Here is a 26,395-nt window from a genome sequence, read left to right as displayed (position 1 = left end):
AGAACTACAAATCCCAGCAAGCTGCGCGGCAGGGCCGAGTCACCCACCGGCGCAAACCGTCAGCCCCACAGTACGCCGTGCCGCCTCCACCGCCCCCTGCGGCTCCGCTTGGGCTAAGAGTGAGGCGGGGCCTCGGGCTGGCGGCGGGTAGGAACGGGCGCTTCCTTCCCGCAGGGCTTCACGGCCGTGCTGGGGGTGAGGGGGCCCCGGGCCGGTAGCGCCGCACTCCCAGGCCCACTGCGGAGGAAGCCGGGCGGGCCGGGGAAGTGGGAGCGGGGGCCGCTGCTGCCGCGCTGGCAGGGGCATAGGCAGGGGCAGCCCGATCCTGGCCGCCGCGGGGGGCCGGAGGGAGGTGGGGGCGCCGCGGGGAAGGCGCGGTGCACGATGAACAGAGCAAGTGGGGAGCGGCGCTGCGGGAGGCTCCCGGGGTCACCCTGCCTCAGGGTATGTAACAAGGAGCTGCTGCGGCCGCTCCCGCATTCGAGTGCTAGCTGCGGCCCCGCGGGAACAGAACCGCGACCTGCGGTTGAGGTACTTGGGCTTTGGGCTGCAGAGTCTTCGCAGTTTGCAGTTTGTGTTTTCCTGTGAATAGATCAAACTGCTTTCTCCCGGCACTGTTCACCGCATCTGAAGCTTTGGCCAAGCTAGGATGAATGTGTCAGTTCAGCTGTGGGCTGCTGCTCTCACGATCTACAGTACAAAGAAAGACTGTGTTGTAGAAAGAAAAATGTAGAAAAGGTTTAGGTAGGGACGTGACCCAAAGTCATAATGAAAATGGAAGCAATATTAAACTACAGAAGGAAAAAAAAGAAAAAACACCTTATTGATGTTATTTGAAAAATGTGAATCACAGACACATCTGATGGTTGGTCATACCCTTTCATACCTTTGAACAAATTCTTCAATTTCACTTTAGTATGTTCTAGTTATCAAGACTTTATTCTTCAGCCTAACTTTTGCAGATTCATGTTCCAAGCAACAGAGTAACTTATTTTGTATGATGGCATGAGATTTCTTTCTTCCAATAGGAGAAGGATACCATAGCTGTTACAGTACTGGCCAATGTCTCGGGGCATTTGCATTTTTTTCCTACCCTGCCACAGACTTTCTCAGTGAAGCTGGGTAAGTCAAGTCCTGATCCTTGGAAGAAGCCAAATACCTATTAAGGATCTCTTTTTGTCTCCATTTTTCATCTTTAAAAAGGAATTACTTCAAGCAATTTTTTTAGGATAAAGATATTAAGGATTAGATATTTGGCAGTGGATGGGTGGTCAGTGCTTGTTACCTTTTCAGACTGTTGCCTTGATTAAACAGCATACATAATTTAAATGATGGATATAATCAAGCCTATCTCCTTGATAAACAGAATGATCAGTCTCTGATGTAGTAGTTCACCATTTTAAAGTTAACTTTCAAGCAATAATCACGTGTTAAAATGGAATTACCTCCCTTGGTGGATTTTATGTCATCTGCCAAGTAGGATTCTTCATGGTAGAAGACTCACCTGTAGATCATCAGGTAGCTAAAGTAAATTAGTTAGTCTCACTTTACACTTCAGAAACCTCATATACTTATTAGACAGTCATCTCTCTCTCCTCCCCACGTAAGCTTTCAAAACATTAGGCAGAAAGCAAGTCTGCTAGGGGACTTGCAAAGTGGCTACTCTGATCTGTGATGTTTGAACGCTGATTCTGTAACCTAAGTAATGTGAAAAAATTAGTTGTTTTTCCTCCTTTTCTTACTCAAGTTCCCTACAGTAGTATTTGCACTCTACGTTTCACAACTGAGAGTAATAGCTTTTGGCTTGCTTTTTGTGAGCTAGTTCATCTGCACGCAGCTGAGCTGAAATATGACTAGTACAGCTGTGCTCCTTTAAAACATACATTTTTTTTTCTTTCTTATGAACTGCTAGTGATTCATGAATCTATTTCTTCTTTATTCTCTGCACTTATGCAGTTAACTTGTAATTACATTGCTCGTTCAGAAATGGTAATAGGATTTCTTAACCCATGAATTAAAAAGGAAAACTTTAGTTGAAACGTACGTTGCACGCTGCTTAAAGGTTTGATACAAGCAGGCCTTCCCAAACCTGCAGAAGTTTGTGTGTGTGAGATAACAGGAATGCCTCACAGCTCTGATTTAAAGAGAGACTGATGTTCGTCACATGTTCATGGACAATCTTATGTTGTTGCTACTTTAATTTTTCTAGGATAAATGGGTGTATATGACTTTTCCCCTCATCTAAAGCAGTTCCATGTCTTGTTTGGTAAGTTTGTATTTAAGAATCTTTGACTGTTGTACCTAGTTACCCAGTCATACCTGAAAGTGAGAAAGTTCTGGTGAAATGTCATACGTGAGGAGATTTCCACAGTGCTGTTGTATCAACTTTCGGGAAAGGAGACTGTTTAGTTCTGGGTCTGCCATATGCTCTGTGTTGTTTCTTAACTGCTTGTAGTGGAAAACTTTCTGAACTTATAGGGATTACTTCCGATGTTTTCCCCTTGCCATGTTTAATAAATTGCAGCAAGTCCACTAACACTCGCTTGTTTCTGTTCTCAAGGACTGTTCCTGTATTCTACGTACACCAGTTGAGTCACTCAGACCAGAAAAGCAATCTCAGAGCAGCATCCATGAATGCCTGGTAAGAAGAAAGAAAAAAAATTAACTGGCAAAGTTAAATATGAAGCTGTACATGTGAAAAATTATCTCATTAGGGGGCACATCTTAAAAAAAATAACCACAGTACTTCGGGTCTCCCACTTCAGAAGAGAACTATAGGTGACTAAGTATTACTCTTAATCTTGTAGTAGTTTAAAAAAAAACACAAAAAAACGCAGCAGCTTATTTATCTAAGTCTCAGCATAGTGGTAAAAGCACTGTCCTGAATATTCTGACTTGAGTATTTGATCTTAACATTCTGATTAATGGTATTTCTGCATTTACTTTAAACAAATAAATGTACACAGTAATTCTGAAAACTGTGTTTTTCCCCACTGTTAGGCTGATTCTGAACTAGCCTGGATTCCCCCATCTACAGGAGGGAATGAAATGATATTTTGTTCTTCCAATGTCTCTCACTATGAACTCCAGGTGGAAATAGGTAATATAACCATACCTTAAAATATTTCTTGTTCTTGCAGATGCATTCTCTCGCTAGGTTATTGCTAACTGCAATAAATATTTATTAAGTTTGGAAAATGTATTATCAGCTTACTAGAACTAATCTTGTATCTACTTAGTTGAGAGAAGTACAGAACAGCTCTCATGTTTCAGTTATCACTTGTTTTAAAATATAAGAAATCAACAGTTATCTGAAATTTTCTTTTGAAGTTTGTGCATTTGGACATCAGTGTCTCTTTTAATATAAGGTATGTGAACAATAAATACAGCATTAACTTCATCTCTTACCATTTGGCTACTTGAGTTGATTGTCCTAAGGATGTCTGCACTGAATCCCACTGTGCATGTGTGTTTATTCTAATGTGGATACTAAAAGTGATGTAAAGTGTAACTGCAAAGTGATCTCTAAATATGAAGAAAATTATGTGGTAGATTATTACATTTTCCATTGTTAAGGTATCCACTTCTGGTTTCAGGAAGGAGATTCAACAACTTAACTTCAGTCTACCTTGCACGGCATACACCTACAGGCATGCAAGTTGCTGTAAGGATCACAGACCTAGAAAGTTGCTCTGAAGAGCATTTGAAAACCTTACAGGTAAAGCAACAGCAATTCAGTGCCAGTTTGGTGAAGATACTGATGAACACACAGGAGTTTACTAAACAGAGGTAGCCTTCGTGTTTTTACTGGGTCATTTAGGTCACGTTTTCACTTCAAAGGCACAACGCGAGGCATGTATAAATTTGAGAGTTGCTTTCTGAAGAAACCATTGGCAAATGTTTTAGAAATCCTCATAATTGTACAACTTTTCTTTTGAAAGGCATTTTGTACTCTGCATTTAACAGCAAAACTTCAGACCATGAATAAACTAGACTTGACTTCAGACAAACGCAGTCAAACACAAACTATTTGGATTTCTATTGCAGGCTACGCACATCACCTGCAACTCAGTATAAATGCCCCCAGGGAACAGTTCTTTCTACTGCTTACTGACATAATTAATGCTCTTAGTAAGACAGATGTCTTGTGGTTAACATATCCATTTTCATTTAATTCCATAGAATGAGGTGGTTCTATCCCACTTTTTCCAGCATCCCAACATAATGACGTTTTGGACTGTGTTTACAGCTGGTAGTTGGCTTTGGGTCATTTCTCCATTCATGGCCTATGGTAAGGACTGTTAACTGCAGTTTAGGAATAGTAACAAAAAAAGGACTGATACAGTTTATGCCACACAGTTCATGAGTGTTTTTTAAGCATCTCCTGTCTTGTACAGAAGAAGGGAGTGGAGCACACCTTCCTAAACCAATTGTTTATAGAAGCCTTCTGTATATCATCTTCCTCCCCAGCAAAGATTGGCATTTGAACTTAAATTGCAGTTAATCCTAACAGCCACAATGTGTGGAATGATAACTGAGAGATGCATTTGACTTTACAGAATTTTTAATTTTGCCAACAGAAAACTTGTTTGGTTTCAGTGCAGGTTTGGCATAGACTTTCAGTTACCCAGCATGACTTGACTGTGATCTTTGATGGATGCATCAGCTGCATCCATGTAAGTTTTCTTGATGTACCATAGGCAGTATAAAAACAAGAATACCACTCTTGTGAATGCATGCAAGGAAGCAAGCATAGACAAATAGTTTAACAAGGCTTGTTAGACTTAGATAGTTGTTAGTGATTTTTCCCCCTCTTCTAGGTTCTGCTAGACACCTGCTGAAGACTTACTTTCCTGAAGGAATGAGTGAAGCTTTGATAGGGAACATTCTGTTTGGTGCAATCAGAGGATTAAATTACATGCACCAGAATGGCTACATTCACAGGTAGGAGAATGTCAGTGCCATAGGTAAGAATCACATTACAGCATCTAGTTTATTAAGAATTTAGTTTCATTTCAAAACCCATTTTCATCTCACGTGTTGTCTCCTTTCCTTTTTCTGTATTCCTTCTTATGTCAAACATAGTGCAGGAGCATTTTTTTTAATAATATAGCAGAACCAAGTTTGCAGAAGCTTAACAAGAACAGATATCCACAAATTGTTTAAAGACAGCTGGTACAGGAATTGTATTTCTGTAACATCAGTCCTCTTATTTAAATCATTGTATACATTTGTCTGGGTTTATGTTTTTGAAGCTGAAGAGAATGAGAGTTGTAGAAGTAACTTCCTTACTTTACATCCTTTGCCAGAAAGGAAGGTCCTTCTCCAATTTCTGGCAATCAGTTTTTCTTGCCAGCCTCTTCTCCTCTCTTTTGGGGTGTATTAAAAAAGACATACTGAGTGAAGACCTTTCATGAAATTAATCTGATAAATAGAACTGAATGTAAACATCTCAATGTAAGTTAATGAAATAGGAAAGCCTTTCTACTTTAGTGGTGCTTTGACTAATGTGTAACTAAAATTTACAACTTTGTATTACAGGAATATTAAAGCTAGCCACATTCTGATTTCAGGGGATGGACTGGTTTCTCTCTCTGGTTTAAACAATCTTTACAGTTTAGTTAACAATGGACAAAAGTCAAAGGTGGTATATGATTTCCCCCAGTTTAGTACATCTGTACTTCCTTGGCTGAGTCCTGAACTACTGAGACAGGTCAGTATAAATTACACTTCATTCTTCCTATTTCAAAGTTACTGGAAGTACTCAACTTCTAGCTTAAGTCTGCTTGTGGAAGTGCAATAGAAGCTGTTGAACTGCAGCTTCAAAACAGAACAAAACAGATATGCTGAATTTGTAGTTTTCCTAAAGAGAACAGGTTTTAAAGCCATTAGTAAGGTGGTGCTGTACAACTGAATCTCTTCACCTGACTTTCTTCCTGAAAACTAGTGCAGAGCCTAAAAATTCTCTTCAGATTTTTGAAAAAAGCCGCAGGTTTCACAATTTGTTGATTGCCTCAATCCTATGTAGACTACAGGATATTAAAATCTTGTAATATGTAGATGTATTTTTGTCTGTACTGATCAATAGCTTTAGTGATGCAGTAGTTTTATTCGTCTTACAGGATTTGTCTGGGTATAACATGAAGTCTGATATTTACAGTGTGGGAATCACAGCATGTGAATTAGCCAATGGACGTGTTCCATTTCAAGAGATGCCTTGCACTCAGGTATGATGCTGAACTAATCTCTACTTCAGAAAACTCTGATTATTTTGTTTTATTGAGAGAAATCAGTACTATTACTGATGAAATGATGTCTGCTTTTAGTTATTTCGAACATGCATGCTTCTTGCTAGATCAAATAATCCTTCAATTTATGAAGTTTCATAGTATAGCCTGTGTAGGTCTAGATAGGTGCTGGAATCTTCTAAATGATGTTCCTTTCTACTAGATGCTGCTGCAAAAACTGAAAGGTCCTGCATATTGTCCTTGGGATATAAATACATTCCCCCATGGGGAATCCAGGATGAAGAATTCCCGATCAGGTGTTGATTCTGGAATTGGTGAGAGTATGACACGCACAATGACCAGTGAAAGACTAAAAATTCCCTTTTCCAAAACGTTTTCCCCTGCCTTCCACAACTTGGTAGAACTTTGTTTGCAACAGGATCCCGAGAAAAGGTAATATTCTCATAAAAATTAATTTTCTGTCACTTCAGTCTTAGACTAAGTATAGCTCACAGTTTAGGATACAATAATTAGTTGAATGCTGTTAAAATCGGAATTTCAGACCAGAATTACTCTACAAAACACTACACTTAACATTGGTCTTGTACTTTAAGAACTATTATGCCTGGTAACGGAACTGTGCTTTTACAGGCTTGTTTGACATCCCCCAGGCCTGAATCTCTTACAATGACTGTACTTCGTATGGTGGTTCAACAAGTTTAATTTTTAAACCTGCACTCTGTCCAAGAAAAAACAACAAACTGAAGTATGTTTTCAGTACGATGTCTTTTCTGAATGAGACATTAAATTCTTTGTTAAGCAGAAAAATGAAAAGAAAACTAAAAGTAAACTGATCTGTTTAGTAGTGTCCTTGCTATAAACTGAGGCACAGAGTTTGAGTTCTGTGCTGCCTTCCTCATGCTTCACATTTGTTCTATGGACAAATAACCACACAGCTGAAACTGATTTGTCAACCTAGCCCCTTTTCCAAAAGCAGTATTTAACTTTTCAAAATGTAATTTTATCATTCATTTTGTGTTCCAGGCCATCAGCAAGCAGTTTGCTTTCGCATATGTTCTTCAAGCAGGTGAGTTTACTAATTTTTATTAAATGACACAGCTATAATCTAAATAAGTCACAAAATTTTAGAGTTGGATTATGGAATAATTAGATCAGCTGAAAGCAAAAAGCAGCAGGTAACAGCCTATTTGCTTCAAACAGTTTTTATTTTATTATAAGTTGGCCTAACTAATAAGAAAATTGGTTAATATTCTTGATTAAAAGCAGAAGAACTGCATAGCTAATGTGATCAGTTGTGGAAGACTAATTCAACTTTCTCTAGAGTAAGGAAAGGTAAACCTCTTTTCCTGTTGCTTTCAGTATTGTAACATGAAAGAACATGGCTCTATGATTTCATGTGTTTTTAATGGTCAGATACAAGGTTATGCAGATTTATGGGCAGTCCTTTTTTGTTTCTTTTCTTCTTTCTAGATAAAAAAACAAACACAGAGCTCACTACTGTCCCTGTTACCGCCTCCTGTTCAAAATAGTAGATCAGAGCTCTTGGCACTGCCCTCAGCAGCAGCTGGGACTGAACTTGGATGCATTACTACAAATCAACATGAAACAGACTGGGAATTCTAAGTAGACACCAAACAATCATACCTCTCCTGTGCTTCAAAGAAGGAAAATGTGATTTCTACTTGCTGCTTTACTTTGTATGGTTAAAATACAATTAGACAAGGTATACTTGAAAATGCAGTTGAAGTGGCCATATTTCATTAACTTAATCCCATCTGGGCATCACGAAGTGCAGTACACCTCACTTTCTCTGACCACAAGGAAAACTGTATATAGAGAATGACTGACCTCTTATCTCCCTCTTTCCAAATATTTCTTTAAAAATACAACAGGAGCCCTCTTATTTGTTGTCTATAATGCATTTTTTTTAGCTCACATTACTGCAGATCAATTGCCTTTCTGAATGCAAGGCTTCGTTTTTTTGTCTTTTCATTATCACCCAAATGATATGATAGTAAGGAGGAATCCTCTACTGCAGAAATTAGCTGATGATACGAAAAAAAAAAAAAATCTCTCACACCTCCCAGAAGACATTTTTCTCACTTGACATGCTGTCAATACTTGCCCGTTTAGCAGTCCATCAAGTCTTTCCTGCAATTTTAATATTGCATGTTGTCCAAAGAAACTACTTGAAAATGACTCATACTCTTGCATTTGTCTACAGTTTTAGTACAAATTTGTGCTTTTGCATCTGCATTTATTGATGTCTTGAAAAAAAAAAAAGATATATCCTCACTACATTTTAGGAAAAAGTTCTGTCCCAAAGTACCTATTACTGACTAGTTCTGACAGAAGTGAAAGTGTATAGATACAGAATGGACACATTTTGAGTTTTTAACTTATACAACATTCCACTGTTAAGTACTTGAATCTTACACAGCTGGGCTTACCTGCAACCAGTCTTGAGAATACTTCTGCTTTGCCAGCAGCTTCCGTGAAAAGCCTTGAAGGCAAAATGACCAGAATTCAAGCCTGAGATGCATGAATTTCTAAATGACCACACTGAAGTATTAATAAAAAAAATCAATTCTACTCATTATGTTGTGAAGAGAGCTCTTATAATTCAAAACATAATAGGTAAAACTAAAATTAAGAACCTTTCAATCAACTTACCCTATCTGCCTCCATTTGTTTCTGTAATTCTAGTACTTCTATTTTCACCACAGTTCAATTATACTAACAGCTTATTGTTACTGCAAGAAATAAATTTCATATTTATGTCAGCTACTAGTTAAGAAAATAGTTATTTAAATGGGTAAGTTATTCTAGTTAGTCATAAAAATATTAATAACTTGTGCACTCTTTAGAGAAGACGTTAGTCTTACATGAACCCCCTAAGGTTCTTAATTCCTAACCACTAAGAATTTTAACTTTTAAAATAAAATACAGAATCTACAAGTAATTTTTAAGTAACAGTATACATAAACCCCAAGTCAAACAAGTGAAAATATGCATGAAGTTGTACATATTTCAATTACAGACATCTGAATATTATTACACTTTCAAAAAAAAAATGCAGAAAATATCATACAGCTGAAGTGCTACTGTTTGCAAGCTTCATTTGAAAGAATGGTACCCTGCAATCCCTCTATAAAAATAAACTTGAATACTAATAATGAACTTAAGACTGATTTAAACAACCAACTATTCCAATTGAGTTACTGTGCTGCTATCTTTCTTTCTGTGGAAAAACTAGAATTACTTTTTTCTAAATACTGTTCCAGTTCATGTACTAATGTAACTTTTAAGAAGAAAGTGAGATGCAGTATTATAAGTTAAAAAGCTCAAAATTCTTACTGTTAGAACTGCTGCATTAAAAAAAAAATCAAACAAAAGCAATTAAGAGGCACTGTGACTTATATTAATTTTTAAAATAACCATAAATACTTGAAACTAGTCCCTGAATAAGTTTACTGAAAGGTTTGTTGTAGTTTTGCTCATAAACTGTGATACTTTCCTCTAAAGAATAATGCAAAATACATCAGTTAACATCAAAAAAAGTGTAAACATCATATTGTTGAGGAGGTTTCAACTACCTGGCACCTGAAAGCAAATTCTTGGAAACAAAACTGTGTTCGACTGGAAATCTGAAATATGGTGCTATGAAAAAGTTTTTGCATACAATTAGTGTTTTCAAAATCTGACATACATGATCTGTATCGTTAAGATGCAAGTTGTTGGGACTTTCCATTCCAAACTGACACACTTCTCAGCAGAATAAACCTGTTATTTCTCAGAGCACCTGTTTATTTACTTTTACTCATACCAAATGTGTTACTAGCATATGAACTAGAGCTGAAATTAGACTTGAAATTTTCAAGGAATATTGTATTTAAGCTCCATGAGATTTTTTTTTCTTATACATTTACAAAATGTTTTCATGATCAGTGAAACAAATTGATAGCTTGGTTACTTTTGGAGTTTTGATACTCATAGAAATGGAACACAAGGTTTTTTGCTGCCACCTTTCTTTTTGCTAGTATTTAACACTACATGAAATAATGAAATACCTGTCACAACAGAAAATTTACATTAAGTAATATTATCCTGAATATGTGCTTAATGCTTCAGTGCTCTTGAGTTTTTTACTGTCTTGGTCCAATACCATAGGAGTTTGTGAATGCCTGAATGGATGAGCATAGGGAGAAGTGTGATTTACTCAGAATAAACTTGATGTACTACATAAAGGTCTTAAAAAATTCTCAGTGCAATAAATATCCGTTGAAGAGATGATAATTTATTCCAATTGATACTACTAAGGAACAAAAGATTACAAAAATTATTACCTAGTTTTACCTTACCTCTCTCTTTTCCCTATCCCCTCCTCCTCAAGCATGGTGTAAGCAGAGTAAGCCTAGAAGACAGGATGAAATCACAGAAAATCGTTTGAAAACCATTGTTCTGAATGTCTCCAACAAGAGGGAGGAACTAAATGTAGGTGATTTACATGCCCTATTTTTCATGCTAGTAAGTAGCTTTGCTAAAGTATATTAGGTTGTCTAATAAAGCTCTAAAACAACTAAGCTAGCTGCAATGACCTGTCCTGATGATGGTCTTCCCTATCCTGTGTGACTGAGGAAAAAATACTAGAATTCAGTGATACGGAGACATGGGGTTAGAAATTAGAGGGTGATTGATTAAGAATGAATATGTAGGCAACACTCATTGCATAATATGTGCTATGTTTGCGATGTACTGTGGTTGTGCTGCGCTTAGGCCTCGAGATAACAGGAGACCCTGGGACCCCAAGAACCACATCAAACCAAACTTATGGTTTGGACTGTGACCAAGAGCTCAGAGATAAAGAGGACTGTTTGTAAAAGGACAAGATAAAGAATGCCAAACTTGCAAGGCCTCGAGATAACAGGAGCCCCTCGGACCCCGAGAACCGGATCAAACCAACATTATGGTTCGGACTGTGACCAAGGGCTCAGAGAGCATGCACAAGGAAACGACGTGAAAAGTTCAACTCCGATTAAGACATCTTACTTCATCCCGACGACCACCAGAGAGCACTACGCAACCGCAGAAGGACTGATAAGATAATTAGCATACGAAGCGGGGCTAGGCGGAGCTAGGAAATGAATATGCATAGATGTGTTGCAAAACCTAATGCATATGTAATATTTTAGGGGATAAAAGAGAACGCGAGTGAGCAAATTGTAGCGTATGCATTTGGGAGCTATCCCGCATGCGCCCGGCGCCGAAATAAACTACATACCGACTTTATAACTCATTTGCTTTTGAGTTGTAGAGTTCTTCCGCGAATCAGGGGCGCCGCGCGGTAGGCGGTTCCTGGGGAAATGGCCCTTGTGCGGCGGGGGGGCTGCGCCGCGCCGTGCCGGACCCGTGCTCCGCGGGGCCGTGGGGTCTGGCAGTGGCAAGCCCGGGCGAAAAGGGACGGACAAGGGAGAGACAGCACGGAGAGGAAAGGCGGGGACCGGGACGGTGGGTGGGCGTTCCGGAGTCCCCGCGGGGTCAGGTGGGCTGCTCCGTCCCGAGGCATGCTGGGAGCTGTAGTCCTGCGCTGCAGGGCGGCCGCCTCGGTCGCTGCACAGCCACCCCGTTGTCGCTGTCGCTTTGGCCCGCGTAAGACGTGTCACACCCCTGTGTGTTCTCCTGGGGGGGGTGACAGCTCAGCCTCCGGATCCTTACTGAGGAGGAAGCCGGCGGAGAGAGCGAGCGAGAAGCGCCTGAACCGCGAAATCGTCCCAGCGGCACCCAGAGTGGGAGCTGCGGTGAGTGTTCTGCTGCCCGGCCCCTTTCTTAACCTGTCCCCTGTCCCGTGGAACGGTGGGGAATGGGATGGCGCGAGGCGGAGGGGGGACCGCTGCTCGGGGAGGGCTGGGCGTCAGTCAGCAGGTGGTGAGCAATAGCATCACGCATTGCTTGCTTTGCAACCTTCCCTCATCATTGTTACGATTTCCCTGCCGTCTTTGTCCTATTAAACTGTCTTTATCCGAACCCACGAGCTTTGACTTTTTTTTCTTCCCGAGTCTCCCATGGTGGGGAGAAAAGCACCACTCAGCCATTCGCTCTGGCCACCTGCCGGGTTAAGCTGGAACGAGAACACAGATGGGAAAGAGTAGAACGCATGTCTCCTTGTTTGGCTTTCAAAAGGAAATGGACTAACAAGTTACTCTAGTGAACGGTTTGGGGTTGATTGGGCAAGTTCTCCTGACTTCAGGAACTTTTTAGGACTACCGGTCTTCTCTTTCTAATGTTATTTTTCATAATACTCACCGCAAACTGTTGCCGAATTTGAAACAGTTACAGGGAGGTTGCCTGTGACATCTTTGCATCTCTCTGGAAAGGGGGATGTGTTACGCAGAGGTGTGACTCTTTTTCTGTAATCTCCCATCAAAACTTTCTGGGTAAATGGATCCTTCAGCCCGTTGGATACAGACGACCTGCAGGGTTGTCTGCCATTCCCACGATAGGGATAGCTGAAAAGTGGGTACCGAGCGGGAAGGAGATCTGAGCGACAGCTAATGTTGCCGTCGAGAGCACCGTGGGATGGGAGCAGCCAGGGACAGGATGTGGAAGGAGAACTCGATGAGAAGGAGCTGCTCTGGAAGGTGGAGGCAGGCAGCGACCCAAGAGGACCAAAATCAGCAGGGGAAGGTGGGATCGGGGAGGAGGGGGGATGTTAGGAATGTTAAGAGAGGGGGAGCAGCTGACAAGAGCAACTTTTCCCTTTCCTACAGAGGGAGATGATGATGGAAAGCCTGCCCTGAGGAAATGCTTGCCATTTGCCATTCAGTCTGTAAAGCCACGCATGCATCTTCCTGAGAATGGTTGCACGTGTGTGGCGTTGCAGGCTGTTAGCTGCTTGGGCAGGGATCTCTCCATGCGGGGTGGCAAGTCCCCAGGAAAGCCATTTTCTGGTGGAAGAAAGGCCGGGGGGACTTCTCAGAGGTAAGGAGCCTTCAAATGTACGGGGACCCCTAACTCATGCGCCAAGCATGCGAGACAAATGTCCGTGGCACGAAGATCGAGGACGACTTCTCAGAGGTAAGCAGCTTTCCCTTTGTTTCCCCGTCCTCTCAGGAGCCCTCCTTACGTTCTTTGTGTACTCTTGAGGCCCACAACAATTATTTTCTCCTCTACTTAGCATTCCTAGTCCCCACCGTGGGGAATAATTGCCTCAGGTGACCTGAAAATTAAACTGATATTCACATTTTAAAGAAAAGGTACAGCGCTGAAGAAGCTTCCAGGGTGGAGCGTAGCTGTGCTACATAAAAGATCCCAAGGCCTCCAGCCTTAGATGTTGATCACACTGGGGGAACCTGGCGTGCTGACTCTAAGAGGAACAGCAGTACGGAGTGTAGAGTGGAGCAGAGGTGCCATGGCTAAGCTCTGTGATGAGACGGGAACTTGGTTGTTCTTGTGCATAACTGAGACTGACTTCCAGCAGAATAAGAGTGTTATTAATGGGGTGCTCTCAGACCCTGAGAGCAAAAATACACTCGCCTTGGAAAGATCCTGACATGGGGCAGAAGCAACGATAGAGATGGACAGTTTTACCTCAGGGCCACCGAATTTATTTGGGCAAGTTCCAGAACAAATTTTTGAGCAATTCCAGCCTCTGGAGGAGGTGTTCGTGTTCCTCTTGCAATATGCAATGAGAGAGGACCAAGCATACCTGGACCTTCTTAATAACAATAATAATAAAAAAAGTTAAAAAAAAAAAAAAAAAGGCAACACAGGGGCAACCTCTGCCCTAGGTTGTGTAAACGCATAAAGCTGTGAGTGGCGGCTTGTTTTTGTTTTTTGTTTTAGCTCGCACATCAGCGCTGCTCCGCGAAGCCCTGACTGCCGCTCTGCTTCCGCGCATGCGCGGAGCCGGCCGGCTCGTCTAAGGAGGGGGAGCCGGGCGGCACCGCAGGACCCCTGCCCGCGGCAAAATGGCGGCGCCCTTCTCCGGAACGGGAGCCGCGCCGCGCCGCGCCCGGCACGGCACGGGACGCCGAGGCGCGGTACCTCTCCGGGAAGGGACTGGACGGGACGGGACGACGCGGCGACGGGCAGGCGGTTGGGGCGCCACGCGGTGGGCGGGTTCTGCGGAAAAGGCCCTTCTGCGGGGCGGGGGCGGCGCCGGAGCGGACCAGAGCGGACCGAGCGTGCTGCGAGGTCTGCACTGTGCGGGGCTTCGGGGGGCTGGGGGAGAGGGCGGCGGAGCGGCGGGAGGCGGCGGGGGGGGGGTTGTGTGTTCCTGGCCGACTCCGCTCTGGGTTGGATGGACTGCTCTGTCCCCAGGCATGCTGGGAGCTGTAGTTCTGTGGTGCCGGGCGGCCACGTGGGCTCCGGGGCGCGCGGCCGGTCTTTCCCCGAGCCGGGGCCGGGCCGTGCGCGCCGGGAGGCGCAGGTTGCCGCTGGCTGCGAGCGCGGCTGCCGGCGGTGAGGCGAGCGAGAGCCTTCGGGGGCGCTTCCCCGGAGCGTCGGGCCGGCAGGGGTGGGGGCTGCGGCGGCCAGGCGCGGGTCCTCGCTGCGCTTGATCGTTGGACTGTGCCTCGGAGGTTTTCCTCTCCCTGTGTTCTGACAGCCGGTTCTTTCCTTTTTCTGCGGTTCACCAGGGCAGAAGCAGCTCCCCACCGCTAGGACCCCTGTGGGTTTTGTTGCCGAGCAAAGGTGGCACACCGGGTAAACCGAGAAAAGCTGCAGCTGGTGTGCTGCAGTTGCAGGTTTCCCAGGAGAAAGAGCAGCTCGTCTGTCCCGACTGTTCAGGTATGTCGTAGCGATCTTCGGGTGAAATCGAGGCGTGAAGGGGATTTTGTTGGCTCTTTCAGATAGCTGTTCTTACCGAAGATCCCATTGGTTGCAAAAGGTAGTAGTAACCTTGCAGTATCTACGTTCTGTAGTGTCTGTAGCAAAATATACTGGCGGATAAACAAATGAGCAGGTACACATACACATGACTCTACAGCTGAGATTAAATAACGTGTAGTTTTTTCTGTGTTTTATCTTTCAAAGCACGTTGTTGCTAAGCGCCGGAGCTTTTTGCTCATGTTACCGAGGAAAGGAATGGCTGCGCTTCTCCCCCCCTCTTTTTTTTTTCCCTCTCCTCTTCTCCCTCAGTGACAGGGACTTGAAATGTTTTTCTTGCATGTCCACGTGAAAATTAAAAAAAAAAAAAAGTAGATGGTGAACACTGACAGAATTGGGTGACTTTTTCAAGCTAGAGAGCAAATAACGTGGAAATTTCTAGTACGTTAGTGTTACTCTGTTAACAAAACCGACGTACTAGCCGCTTGCTGTTCCTAGTTTTTTGGTTTGGCTTGGTTTTCCTTTCAGTAGTCTCCCCAAAGGCCTTTGTAGACAAAACTTTGTCCTGCTTCAGCTTTAAGAATTATCCTAGAAATAATGAACAAGTGCTTGCAGGGCTTTCCAGAATGCTAGTTGTGGTTGGTCAAGAAAGACTTGGGAGGCAATTCCTTTCACAGAATCGTAGAGTGGTTTGGGTTGGAAGGGACACTTAAAGATCACCTAGTCCATCCCCCTTGCCTCCATCAGTGGCATCTTTCACTAGGTCAGGTTGCTCAAAGCCCCATCCAGCCCAGCTTTGAGCACCTCCAGTAATGGGGCCTCCACAACTTCTCTGGGCAGCCTGTTCCAGTGTCTTACTACCCTCACTGTGAAGAATTTCTTCCTTTTGTTCGATCTAGATCTGTCCTCTTTCAGTTTATAGCTGTTGCCTTGCCCTGTCACTACAGGCCCTGGTAAAAAGTCCTTGCCTGTCTTTTTTGTGAGTCCATTATACATGTTTAAAGGTAGTAATGAGGTCTCCCCAGAGCCTTCTTTTCTCCAGGCTGAAGCGTGACAGAGCCCTGCTGCTGGCTTGCAGATCAGTGCCGAGCTACCGGAAGGAGGTTTTTATGTACTTTTCCACTTCCTTCAAAGGGAAGTTGAAGCACAAACAAGCTGACTGAGAACACTCCAAAGTGGTAGACGTGAGACTTTTTGTAGGACGCCAGGTCTTTTCCCCTGTGAGCGGAAGGAAAGCTTGTTCGGGCACAGGTATCTATCACAGAGGGATGCAGCTCTCTCGTTACCACTTCTGCTGACTCCTGAAGCGATCCTCTGCGCTGGTCTGATATCCCTGCCTGTCTGTGGCAAAAGAGTTTGTCCCTCAGATTGCAGAAGCAGCATTGTGGAATTTAGGTTGTGGTAGGTATCGAGGCTGTATTCATGAAATCTCATCCATCTCAAGTGTAGTGGTTTAACCTGGCCAGCAGCCAAACACCACACAGCTGTTCGCTCACCCTCCCCTCTCCCTCTCTGGGATGGGGGAGAGAAACAGGAAAGTGAAGCCTGTGGGTTGAGATAAGGACAGTTTATTAAGACGGGAAAATAATAACAATAATAATGATGATGATGATAGTATTACTAATAATAATGTGTACGAAACAAGTGATGCACAATGCAATTGCTCACCACCCGCTGACCGATGCCCAGCCTATTCCCGAGCAGCCAGCCCCCCCACCCCGGCCAGCCACCCCTATATATTGTTTAGCATGACGTCAGATGGTATGGAATACCCCTTTGGCCAGTTTGGGTCAGCTGTCCTGGGTCTGTCCCCTTCCATCTCCTGCTGCACCCCTAGCCTGCTCGCTGGCAGGACAGAGCGAGAAGCCGAAAAGTCCTTGGCCTGGTGTAAGCACTGCTCTGCAACAATTAAAACATCAGCATGTTATCAGCGCTCTTCTCATCCTAATCCAAAACATAGCACCCTACCAGCTACTAGGAGGAAAATTAACTCTGTCCTAACTGAAACCAGGACATCAAGATACTACCTATCCTTGCAAACCTTGCTTCTGTGAAATCCAAGTCATTGTCCTTACCCCAGTAATACCGAAGGGAGAAATGCTCTATTGAGAAATTATCAGAAAGACAGAATCTGTTTTGGCAAGCCTCCCTTCCTTGGAATCCGTGGATTCCTTAAACTGGCCCTGGCATGAGTATTTGAAGCAAACGCTATCCAAGAAAGAAAAATTATTTTATCTCTCATTTATCATTCTGTAATAGTTCCAGCTGACTTCAGTGACAGCATAATAGCGAAAGTGATTTCACTCTCTACCAAATAAAAACATAAATTACTTCTTTTGACTGTCTTGAAAGAATGGTACTAATAATAAGTAGGTGAGAAAACCAGAACTGTTGCATTTCAGGAATTTTAGGTGGCCTGAGAAACACACAGAGTGCACTAGGGTAGCAGCACAAAAGTATCTCAAAAACGGGCTCCTGCAAACAGAAGGACCTTTGGGGGGTCACTGACATTTACAGATTCACAGATTTCTCTAGGTTGGAAGAGACCTCAAGATCATCGAGTCCAACCTCCGACCTAACACTAAGTACTCCACTAAACCATATCCCTAAGCTCTACATCTAAACGTCTTTTAAAGACCTCCAGGGATGGTGACTCCACCACCTCCCTGGGCAGCCCGTTCCAATGCTTAATAACCCTTTCGGTAAAGAAGTACTTCCTAACATCCAACCTAAAACTCCCCTGTCGCAACTTTAGCCCATTCCCCCTCGTCCTGTCACTAGGCACGTGGGAGAATAGACCAACCCCCACCTCTCTACAGCCTCCTTTCAGGTAACTGTAGAGAGCGATGAGGTCGCCCCTGAGCCTCCTCTTCTCCAGGCTGAACAAGCCCAGCTCCCTCAGCCGCTCCTCGTAAGACTTGTTCTCCAGACCCCTCACCAGCTTGGTCGCCCTTCTCTGGACTCGCTCGAGCACGTCCATGTCCTTTCTGTAGCGAGGGGCCCAAAACTGAACACAGTACTCGAGGTGCGGCCTCACCAGAGCCGAGTACAGGGGGACAATCACTTCCCTCGACCTGCTGGCCACACTGCTTCTTATACAGGCCAGGATGCCGTTGGCCTTCTTGGCCACCTGAGCACACTGCTGGCTCATATTCAGCCGACTATCCACCAATACTCCCAGGTCCTTCTCGGCCAGGCAGCTTTCCAGCCACTCATCTCCCAGCCTGTAGCTCTGCTTGGGGTTGTTGCAGCCCAGGTGCAGGACCCGGCACTTGGCCTTGTTGAACTTCATGCAGTTGACCTCAGCCCATCGCTCCAGCCTATCCAGATCCTCCTGCAGAGCCTTCCTGCCCTCGAGCAGATCGACACACGCACTTAGCTTGGTGTCATCTGCAAACTTACTGAGGGTGCACTGGACGCCCTCATCCAGATCATCGATAAAGATATTAAAGAGGACCGGCCCCAGTACCGAGCCCCGGGGGACTCCACTAGTGACCGGCCTCCAACCAGATTTGACTCCATTCACCACAACTCTCTGGGCCCGGCCATCCAGCCAGTTTCTAACCCAGCGAAGCGTACGCCAGTCCAAGCCCCGAGCAGCCAGTTTCTTGAGGAGAATGTTGTGGGGAACGGTGTCAAAAGCCTTACTGAGGTCAAGGTAGACCACGTCCACAGCCTTTCCCTCATCCACCAAGCGCGTCACTTGGTCATAGAAGGAGATCAGGTTCGTCAAGCAGGACCTGCCTTTCATAAACCCATGCTGACTGGGCCTGATCGCCTGCTTGCCCTGCAAGTGCCGCGTGATGACCCTCAAGATAATCTGCTCCATGAGCTTCCCCGGCACTGAGGTCAAACTGACAGGCCTATAGTTCCCCGGGTCTGCCCTCCGGCCCTTCTTGTAGATGGGCGTCACATTGGCTAGCCGCCAGTCAACCGGGACCTCCCCCGATAGCCAGGACTGCCGATAAATGATGGAAAGCGGCTCGGCCAGCTCCTCCGCCAGTTCTCGCAGTACCCTCGGGTGGATCCCATCCAGCCCCATCGACTTGCGCACATCCAAGCTCCGTAGCAGGTCGCCAACCATTTCCTCATGGATAGCGAAGGCCACATCCTGCTCCCCATCCCCTTCCACCAGCTCAGGGCACTGGGTGTCCGGAGAACAACCGGTATTGCCGCTAAAGACTGAGGCAAAGGCGGCATTAAGCACCTCAGCCTTTTCCTCATCCTTAGTAACTAGGTTTCCCCTCGCATCCAGTAAAGGATGGAGATTCTCCCTAGTCCTCCGTTTCGCGTTGATGTATTTGTAAAAGGATTTTTTGTTGTCTTTAACGGCAGTAGCCAGATTGAGCTCCAGATGAGCTTTGGCCTTTCTAATTTTCTCCCTGCACAGCCTCGCTACATCCTTGTAGTCCTCCTCAGTGGCCCGCCCTTTTTTCCAAAGATTATAAACCCTCTTTTTTCTGCTAAGCTCCAGCCGCAACTCTCTGTTGAGCCAGGCCGGTCTTCTTCCACGCCGGCTCATCTTTGGGCACGTGGGGACGGACCGCTCCTGTGCCATCACGATTTCCTTCTTGAGGAGCGCCCAGCCTTCCTGGACTCCTCTGCCCTTCAGAACCGCCTCCCAAGGGACTCGGCCAACCAGCGTCCTGAGCAGCTCAAAGTCAGCCCTCCGGAAGTCCAAGACAGCAGTTTTACTGGTCCCCTTCCTGGCCTCGCCAAGAATAGAGAACTCTACCATTTCGTGGTCACTCTGCCCCAGACAGCTTCCGACCACCACATCTCCCACCAGTCCTTCTCTGTTTGTGAAGAGAAGGTCTAGCGGGGCACCACCCCTGGTAGGTTCACTGACCAGCTGCGTCAGGAAGCTATCTCCCACGCTCTCCAGAAACCTCCTAGACTGCTTTCTCTGTGCCGTGTTGTGTTTCCAGGATATGTCCGGGAAGTTGAAGTCCCCCACGAGGACAAGCGCCGACGATTTTGCAACTTCTGTCAGTTGCCTATAAAACTCCTCATCCGTCTCCGCATCCTGGTTCGGCGGTCTATAGCAGACCCCCACCAGGATGCTAGCCTTGCCGGCCTTCCCACGGATCCTAACCCACAGGGATTCAACCTTATCATTCCCAGCCTGGAGTTCCACAACATCAAAAGATTCTCTAATGTAGAGAGCCACGCCACCACCCCTTTTGTGCTGCCTGTCCCTCCTGAAGAGCCGATAGCCAGGCATTGCAGCACTCCAGTCGTGGGAGCGGTCCCACCACGTCTCCGTGATGGCAACCAAGTCGTAGCCTGCCTGCTGCACAGTGGCTTCCAGCTCCTCCTGTTTGTTACCCATGCTGCGTGCATTAGTGTAGATGCACTTCAGCTGGGCCATCGCCTTCTTCCCCGGCCTAGCCATTGTTTCCCCCGGCACAGCTCCAACAGGCCTTGTTTGAGCCCCGTCCCCCTTCTTACCTAGTTTAAAGCTCTCTCTATGAGCCCCGCCAGCTCCTGGCCTAGGATCCGTTTTCCCCTTGGAGATAGAGACCCGTCTGGGGCCATCAGGCCGGGTGCCGAGTAAAGCTCCCCATTGGTCAGAGTGGGCTGACTCAGCCATCATTCTGCCTTCATAATATTTCATAGCAGTTTTGCGATATTGCAGGTCTTCAGCTTAAGGAAGACTTTTTCTTCCAGGGATTTTCCCTACTGCTTTTACTTCAAACATTACCAGGAAACAAAGTTGGAAGTTCTCACGTGTCCATTCAAGGCTAGGAGCTGGTTACCCAGCAAGATGCTTGCTCGAGGCACGGGCTCACCAGCTGATTAAATAACTGTCCTGGGCAGGAGCGTGTGGGACAAAATACTGCAGACAGCACAATCCACGTGTTTGGTTGCTTAATGCCACTGAGCTATGCTTTCATAGCAGGAATGTGTCAGAAGTAGCAGTAATCCAGGGAAATGACACAAACCTGGAGGTAGGCAGTCAGCTTTGTGAGCAGGGAGTGCTGGCGTGGCCCTGCTCCCCTGACTACACCTGTGTGAATCAAGTAGGGGAAGTGAGTATGGGCGTGGTATTTCAGCCCTTTCAGGGAGCTGAACATCACCTGAAAAGATGATGACATCCCTGCCCTGAAGGACCTGCCCACTGCAGTCTGTAGCATTGTGTGCATTTGTAGCTTGATGGGCCTTAGAGTAGGAGACTGTGGGATGCTGGGGCTAGGATTTGATTTGGGGGTTCCCGCCGCAGCCCCACGAGCTTATGTGTTAAGTTTAAGCTTGGAAATAGAGGGGGAGTGAGGGAAGGAAAAAACAAAGCCTTGCAGAGCCTCAGCTCCACCGAGGAACGAATAACAGTCTGTTTGCTTCTGGAAGAACTTCCCACTGCTGAGGATGGATGGGGCGGACCCCAAAAGCTAGATGGGATTGTGTGAGAGCTGGTGATAACTGCCAGCAGGACTCCACAGCTGACGATAGACATCGCTGATTTTGATGTCCATCACAACGGAAAATGCTCGTTTCATTCAATTTGGGGAAGTCATGTGAAACTCGCAGACAGAAACAATATCAGTGAGACTCTGCTATGCAGTCATGTGAAAGCTTAGCATAGCGAAGAAACAGTGTGTACTAGGTAAGGTGAAAAATGGAGTCACACCTCCAAGAAGTCCCAGTTTGTGGCCTTTAAGCTCTTTTTTTGGTGGTGGTGGGGGGGAAGGGGGAGAGAGAGATGAATATTACCCACCAGAAAGGTGACCAAATCCATGCCTAAAAAGGTCAGCTGCTAAAAGCTTTTATAAATGATCTTTGTACTGCAAGTTTCAGTTTTCATGAAGCCAAGTTGAGATAAATCCGAAAATTTCTACGGGTTTAAAAGAACGCTTACTAAAATATTCTTGCCATTCACAATAATAATGGAGTGAGTGAACTTGTTCCACACAGTGACCTTACTTTTTTTTTTTGTATTCCAGCAAATTGTGTACAATCCTAGGAGCGTAGGTACAGTCTTGTGTAGTGTTGTCATTCTGCCCCACCACTCTGATATCTAACAAAGTAATACTTTCTGGATGTTGTCTACGAATTCTTTCCTTCCTTATGTAAGAGGTCGATACACATATCGCCTAGTTTGTCATAGAGCATCGCTGAAGTACTGTTTTATTTGTATTTGTGAAGACAGCAGAATGAAAGATAGCAGCTGGGTGACTCCCACCGAGATGGTTATTAGGATAAAACAGTGAAGTTTCTAGCATATATTAAAAAGCCTGGAGGAATTAGCATAGCTTGCAGGAAAGTGTGCTGGAAAGAGATGGTATTTGACAGCAAGCGTGAAAACGTTGTCTTTTTACCAAGAATGATGAGAACTGATGTATCTGCCCTGTGTTTGAGTGAGTGAGTGAAGAGGAGCTGAGCATGGAGTTTGCAGGGGAATTGGGAAATGAATGAGAAATGGAATGAATGAGATAATTTAACCTCCTTTCCATGCAAACCTGTGTTTGTTTTTTTTTTTAATCCCATACTTTTGTTATTATCCAGAATTTTTAATATAACTCTATTTTAACTGGTTCGGTTTTACGGGTAGCAGCTAACTATAAAAAGAATTAAGAACCTGAAGTGTCCTTGGAGCTGCTAACTCTACCTCTGTATCTGTTCCCTAAGAAGATGCCCTGGATTTAAAGATGTGTATTAAATGAAGTATGAGAAGAAACAGCTTCTTCTGACACTTGCGCTCCTTTTCTTCAGCTCGTGCAGAAGGCTGACAGCCTGTCTCACTCTCATCAGTGCTATCCCACCAGCTCCTTTAGGAGCTCAGCACCATGTTTGGCCTGTTGTGATCTTCCCAATCTCCTCATTTCTGTGCTGCAACACCACCATCCGCGAGAAGTCAGGTAGGATCTGAAGACCTTTGACATTGCTAAAGAATCAAACCTCAGCTGTCATTTTTAGCCCTTTGTATTCCAGATGTTTGTTTTGCTGGACGATAGTTTCATTTTTGATTTTGTAATATGTTCTTTGTAGAGGTTATTTTAAGCAGACAAGTAGGTAGCCTCCTTCCTTCAGTGGAATCGTGCGGGTTTTAGCAGAGCTCTGCACATCTGAGCAGTTGCCCAGTGGTTCTGGTCTTGACACGTCTCTAAAACCTTTGTCTGCCTCGCCCCTCCTCTTTGTGTATTAAGATGCATGTCTCTGCAAAAATTATGTACGCTGTGCATAAGATGCCCAGTGGTTATGGGGCATTTTCAGCGTTTCACAGATAAGACTCCATGTTTACTTAATCACTTAAGTGTAGTCCTGGCTTTAAGCGTAGGTGTAGCTAATGATGATTACTGAAGTGGTTATAAAGTTCAAAATGTTTGTGTATATCTGTATAAATATATATATATATACATACATATGTATATGTATGTGTGTGTGTATATATATATATAATGAAACTGAGTCTGTGGAGTAAAAGACTTCTCTGATTGTTGCATATATTCATCTATCAGCAGACTCGTGCAGGCTGATCCAAACTGAGTGCTGTGACTTTTTTGTTGCCTGGAATATGCAATCTGTGCACCCCAGGTGTACCTGGTCTATTAACTATCTCTTATATTGTGCCACCCCGTTAATATCAGTGGATGTACCCAGCACCACCTTGGGGCTACACATAATGTGGAAATTCCTAGTATGTTAATGTTACTCTGTTTACAAAGCTGACATACTAGCCGCTTGCTGTTTCTATTTTTTTTTGTTTTTCTTTTCAGTAGTCTCCCCAAAAGTTTTTGTGGACACGTTGTGTATCTTTTCTGTTCTTCCAGGATTTGTTTGTCAGGAAAGACGACCATGAAATCCGAGGGCTGTGGACAACCATCTACCAAATGGTTGTTGCAGATGCCTTCGGTCACGTCATTTGTCCTTTTAGCTCACCCTTTCCTTTATCTTGAGTTGAATATTTTTTGCAGCGCTATGTTTGCAGTGGTAACATTGCTGCCGAGGTGTTTTTGATTAAAAACGATCTTAACTGTAATAGTGAATTCACTGAGTGTGGCTTTGTATAATGACTCCCATGATCATAACATTTTTTTCCTTTGTCACAGAGAGGAAAAAAGCTCTTTCCAGTGAGTTGGAGAAGGAATTAATTATACCTCTGCCTCATCCTGTGAGACCAGAAGACATGGAGTAACTGTAAGCTGTGATTGTCAGGAGACACTAAAAGTATCGGGTTCCTTCTCTGCCTGCCTCCCAAGGCCTCAGGGATGAGAAATCTTAGGCTTTATGTTTTTCCCTATGAAATACCGTCGTGTTAAGGGGCGTAGCTGGCTAACTGTTACAGGTCTGGTTGGATTCAGGTTACTGAACTATCACGGTCACGGATTCACCAATAACGTAGCACATCCTTGATCTAGTCGCATTCAATGAGAACTATCACGGCTAGGAACAATGCAATGAAGGGCAATTTATTACAGCAACAGGGACATAGGTTCTTTGGATTGCTGGAGATAAATTCACTGTCCGCAAAAGCAAGTGAGCATGCATGAGATACACAGGTACTCATACTGGCTATTAATGTGTTAAAAGGCACAAAGGCTCTAGAGATTTCTAAGTTTCCATGGAGACACCTGGTACAACCAAGTGTTCAAATCTTACCCCACGACAGCAAGGGGAAGAGAGGCTCAGCCCATCGACTGATCCCGGAAGTCAGAAAGGTATCCTTCGTGATGTTATCTTCCCTAACATCCCCTTTCACTTAAGCCAATTTACATTGTCCGCTGATTTATTCTCTTTAGTGACCAGTGATAGGACCCGCAGGAATGGTGTCAAGCTGCGGCAGGAGAGATTCAGGGTAGACATCAGGAAGAGGTTTTTCACTGAGAGGGTTGTCGCGCACTGGAACAGTCTCCCCAGGGAAGCAGTCACTGCACCAAGCCTGTCAGAGTTTGAGAAGCGTTTGGACTGTGCACTTAGTCACATGGTCTGAATTTTTGGGTTGACCTGTGTGGTGCCAGGAGTTGGACTCGGTGATCCATGTGGGTCCCTTCCAACTTGGGATATTCTATGATTCTATGATTATTTTCTGTCCTTGAGTGACTCTAGTCAGGCATATCTTGGTTATGATTGGCAAAAAGTTATCTCACTTTTGTTTAAAGGAGAAATTCAGAGTGCATGCTCAGTGAGGGGTGGTCGCACCTTGGAGGCACGGAGCTTTTGGGATGGAGGTGTGTTTTGATATTATAATGATGATATAATGAGCAAAAGTTCACTAGAGTACAGCGTTTTTTCAAAAACATGACAGGTCGTTGGCTCAGGGTAGCAAATGTGCAGCGTATCGGTCTCGGTGTGCACAAGAGCATCGGCTCCCCATCTCATCACAGAGCCTATCTGTGGTGTCTCCACTCCACTCTACGCTCTGTACTGTTCCTTAGAGTCAGCACACCAAGTTCACCTAGTGCAATAGCATGTAAAGTTGGAGGCCTAGGGAACGCTTAGGTAGCACAGGTACCCTCCACCCTGAAAGCTTCTTCAATGCTGTACATTTTCTTTAAAATGTGAATATTAGTTTAATTTGCCTAGTTACTTCAGGCAATTATTCCACAAGTACCAAAAGTGATATTGAGAAGCATAATTCCAGCATCTCTGTTGGTAATAGCTTCATACTTCTGTGCTTATCCTTGTGGCTTTTCCCTTTCGCATACTGGAAAGGCAGAGACTGTTCAACAGAGTCATCTCTGATCCAAAAACCAAAACTCTGATTTCATCCCAAACCAACACTCTCTGATGTCAGTAGGAGTAAAATTGCTATTACTCTTGGTCATCCTGGCCGTCGCAGTTGTGCCTCTGTTGGGCTCTCTGTCCAACCCTGTTGATCACCCCTGTCCTGCTCCTTGCCCCCTGGGTGGTTTTTCTGGCCCTCTGCCCCGCTGGCTGTCCGTCCACCCAGTTCTTCTCTTGCTGCTTGTGTCCCACTTGTGCTGTTTTCCTTTGTTTTTTTTTCCTCCTTCTGTGCATCACAGCCCATTTCCGCAGGAGGCAACCGTTCCCCATAGGATGGACGCTGAGACGGATGGACAGACCTGCTCGATGCCTGAGCCTCGCAGCCCCCCAGAGGAAGGGGAGAACGTCTGGGCAGGGAGTTCCACTGCAGTCTCCCTGCCAGGAGTCCTGCGCAAGAGTTTAATAAAGTTCGCTTTCTGGCTTGTGCTGCCCTCTGTGTTTGTGGCCTCTGTAAGTGGCCGTGTTGCTGGTTGCAGGTTCCTGGGTGTGGAGGGGGCAGGGGCTGGGGGGTTGGCCCTGTGTTCATTGTCCATGGGGGAGCTGATGGATACAGACAAGCGATCTGGGTGTGGGGGCCACCCTGCTGGAGAGGCTGCAGG

At 44.9% G+C, this 26,395-nt stretch overlaps 2 protein-coding genes across 17 annotated transcripts in view; one reads left to right on the top strand and one right to left on the bottom strand.

The window, feature by feature from the left end:
* Nucleotides 1–2,566, bottom strand: part of TRAK2 (trafficking kinesin protein 2) — a 31,189-nt gene extending 28,623 nt beyond the window's left edge. Inside the window, exons 1-2 of the mRNA XM_067000087.1 lie at nucleotides 2,320–2,566; nucleotides 1,446–1,504 (exon numbers count right to left, since the gene is read on the bottom strand). The gene's annotated coding sequence lies outside the window, so the exon portion shown is untranslated. The remainder of the gene's footprint in view (nucleotides 1–1,445; nucleotides 1,505–2,319) is intronic.
* Nucleotides 15–26,227, top strand: STRADB (STE20 related adaptor beta). 16 transcript variants are annotated; one of them, XM_067000109.1, is made up of 19 exons: nucleotides 15–119; nucleotides 1,029–1,122; nucleotides 2,210–2,266; nucleotides 2,561–2,641; nucleotides 3,001–3,100; nucleotides 3,597–3,718; nucleotides 4,183–4,291; nucleotides 4,821–4,944; nucleotides 5,542–5,713; nucleotides 6,123–6,227; nucleotides 6,451–6,680; nucleotides 7,272–7,314; nucleotides 7,719–12,046; nucleotides 13,016–13,322; nucleotides 14,091–14,287; nucleotides 14,885–15,035; nucleotides 22,785–22,930; nucleotides 24,122–24,209; nucleotides 26,036–26,227. In XM_067000109.1, the coding sequence occupies exons 3-13, from the start codon at nucleotides 2,255–2,257 to the stop codon at nucleotides 7,869–7,871; spliced, it is 1,251 nt and encodes a 416-aa protein (XP_066856210.1). In that variant the 5' UTR covers nucleotides 15–119; nucleotides 1,029–1,122; nucleotides 2,210–2,254; the 3' UTR covers nucleotides 7,872–12,046; nucleotides 13,016–13,322; nucleotides 14,091–14,287; nucleotides 14,885–15,035; nucleotides 22,785–22,930; nucleotides 24,122–24,209; nucleotides 26,036–26,227. The 16 variants fall into 16 exon arrangements, with proteins under 16 accessions (XP_066856210.1, XP_066856209.1, XP_066856214.1 ...); XM_067000108.1 differs by having other exon boundaries at nucleotides 26–147; XM_067000110.1 differs by lacking the exon at nucleotides 15–119 and adding an exon at nucleotides 178–195.
* Nucleotides 26,228–26,395: the final 168 nt, after the last annotated feature.

The sequence above is a fragment of the Anser cygnoides genome, chromosome 6 (assembly GCF_040182565.1).
Source record: "Anser cygnoides isolate HZ-2024a breed goose chromosome 6, Taihu_goose_T2T_genome, whole genome shotgun sequence".
Lineage (NCBI taxonomy): Eukaryota > Metazoa > Chordata > Aves > Anseriformes > Anatidae > Anser > Anser cygnoides.
This window is presented reverse-complemented; position numbering and strand designations above follow the sequence as displayed.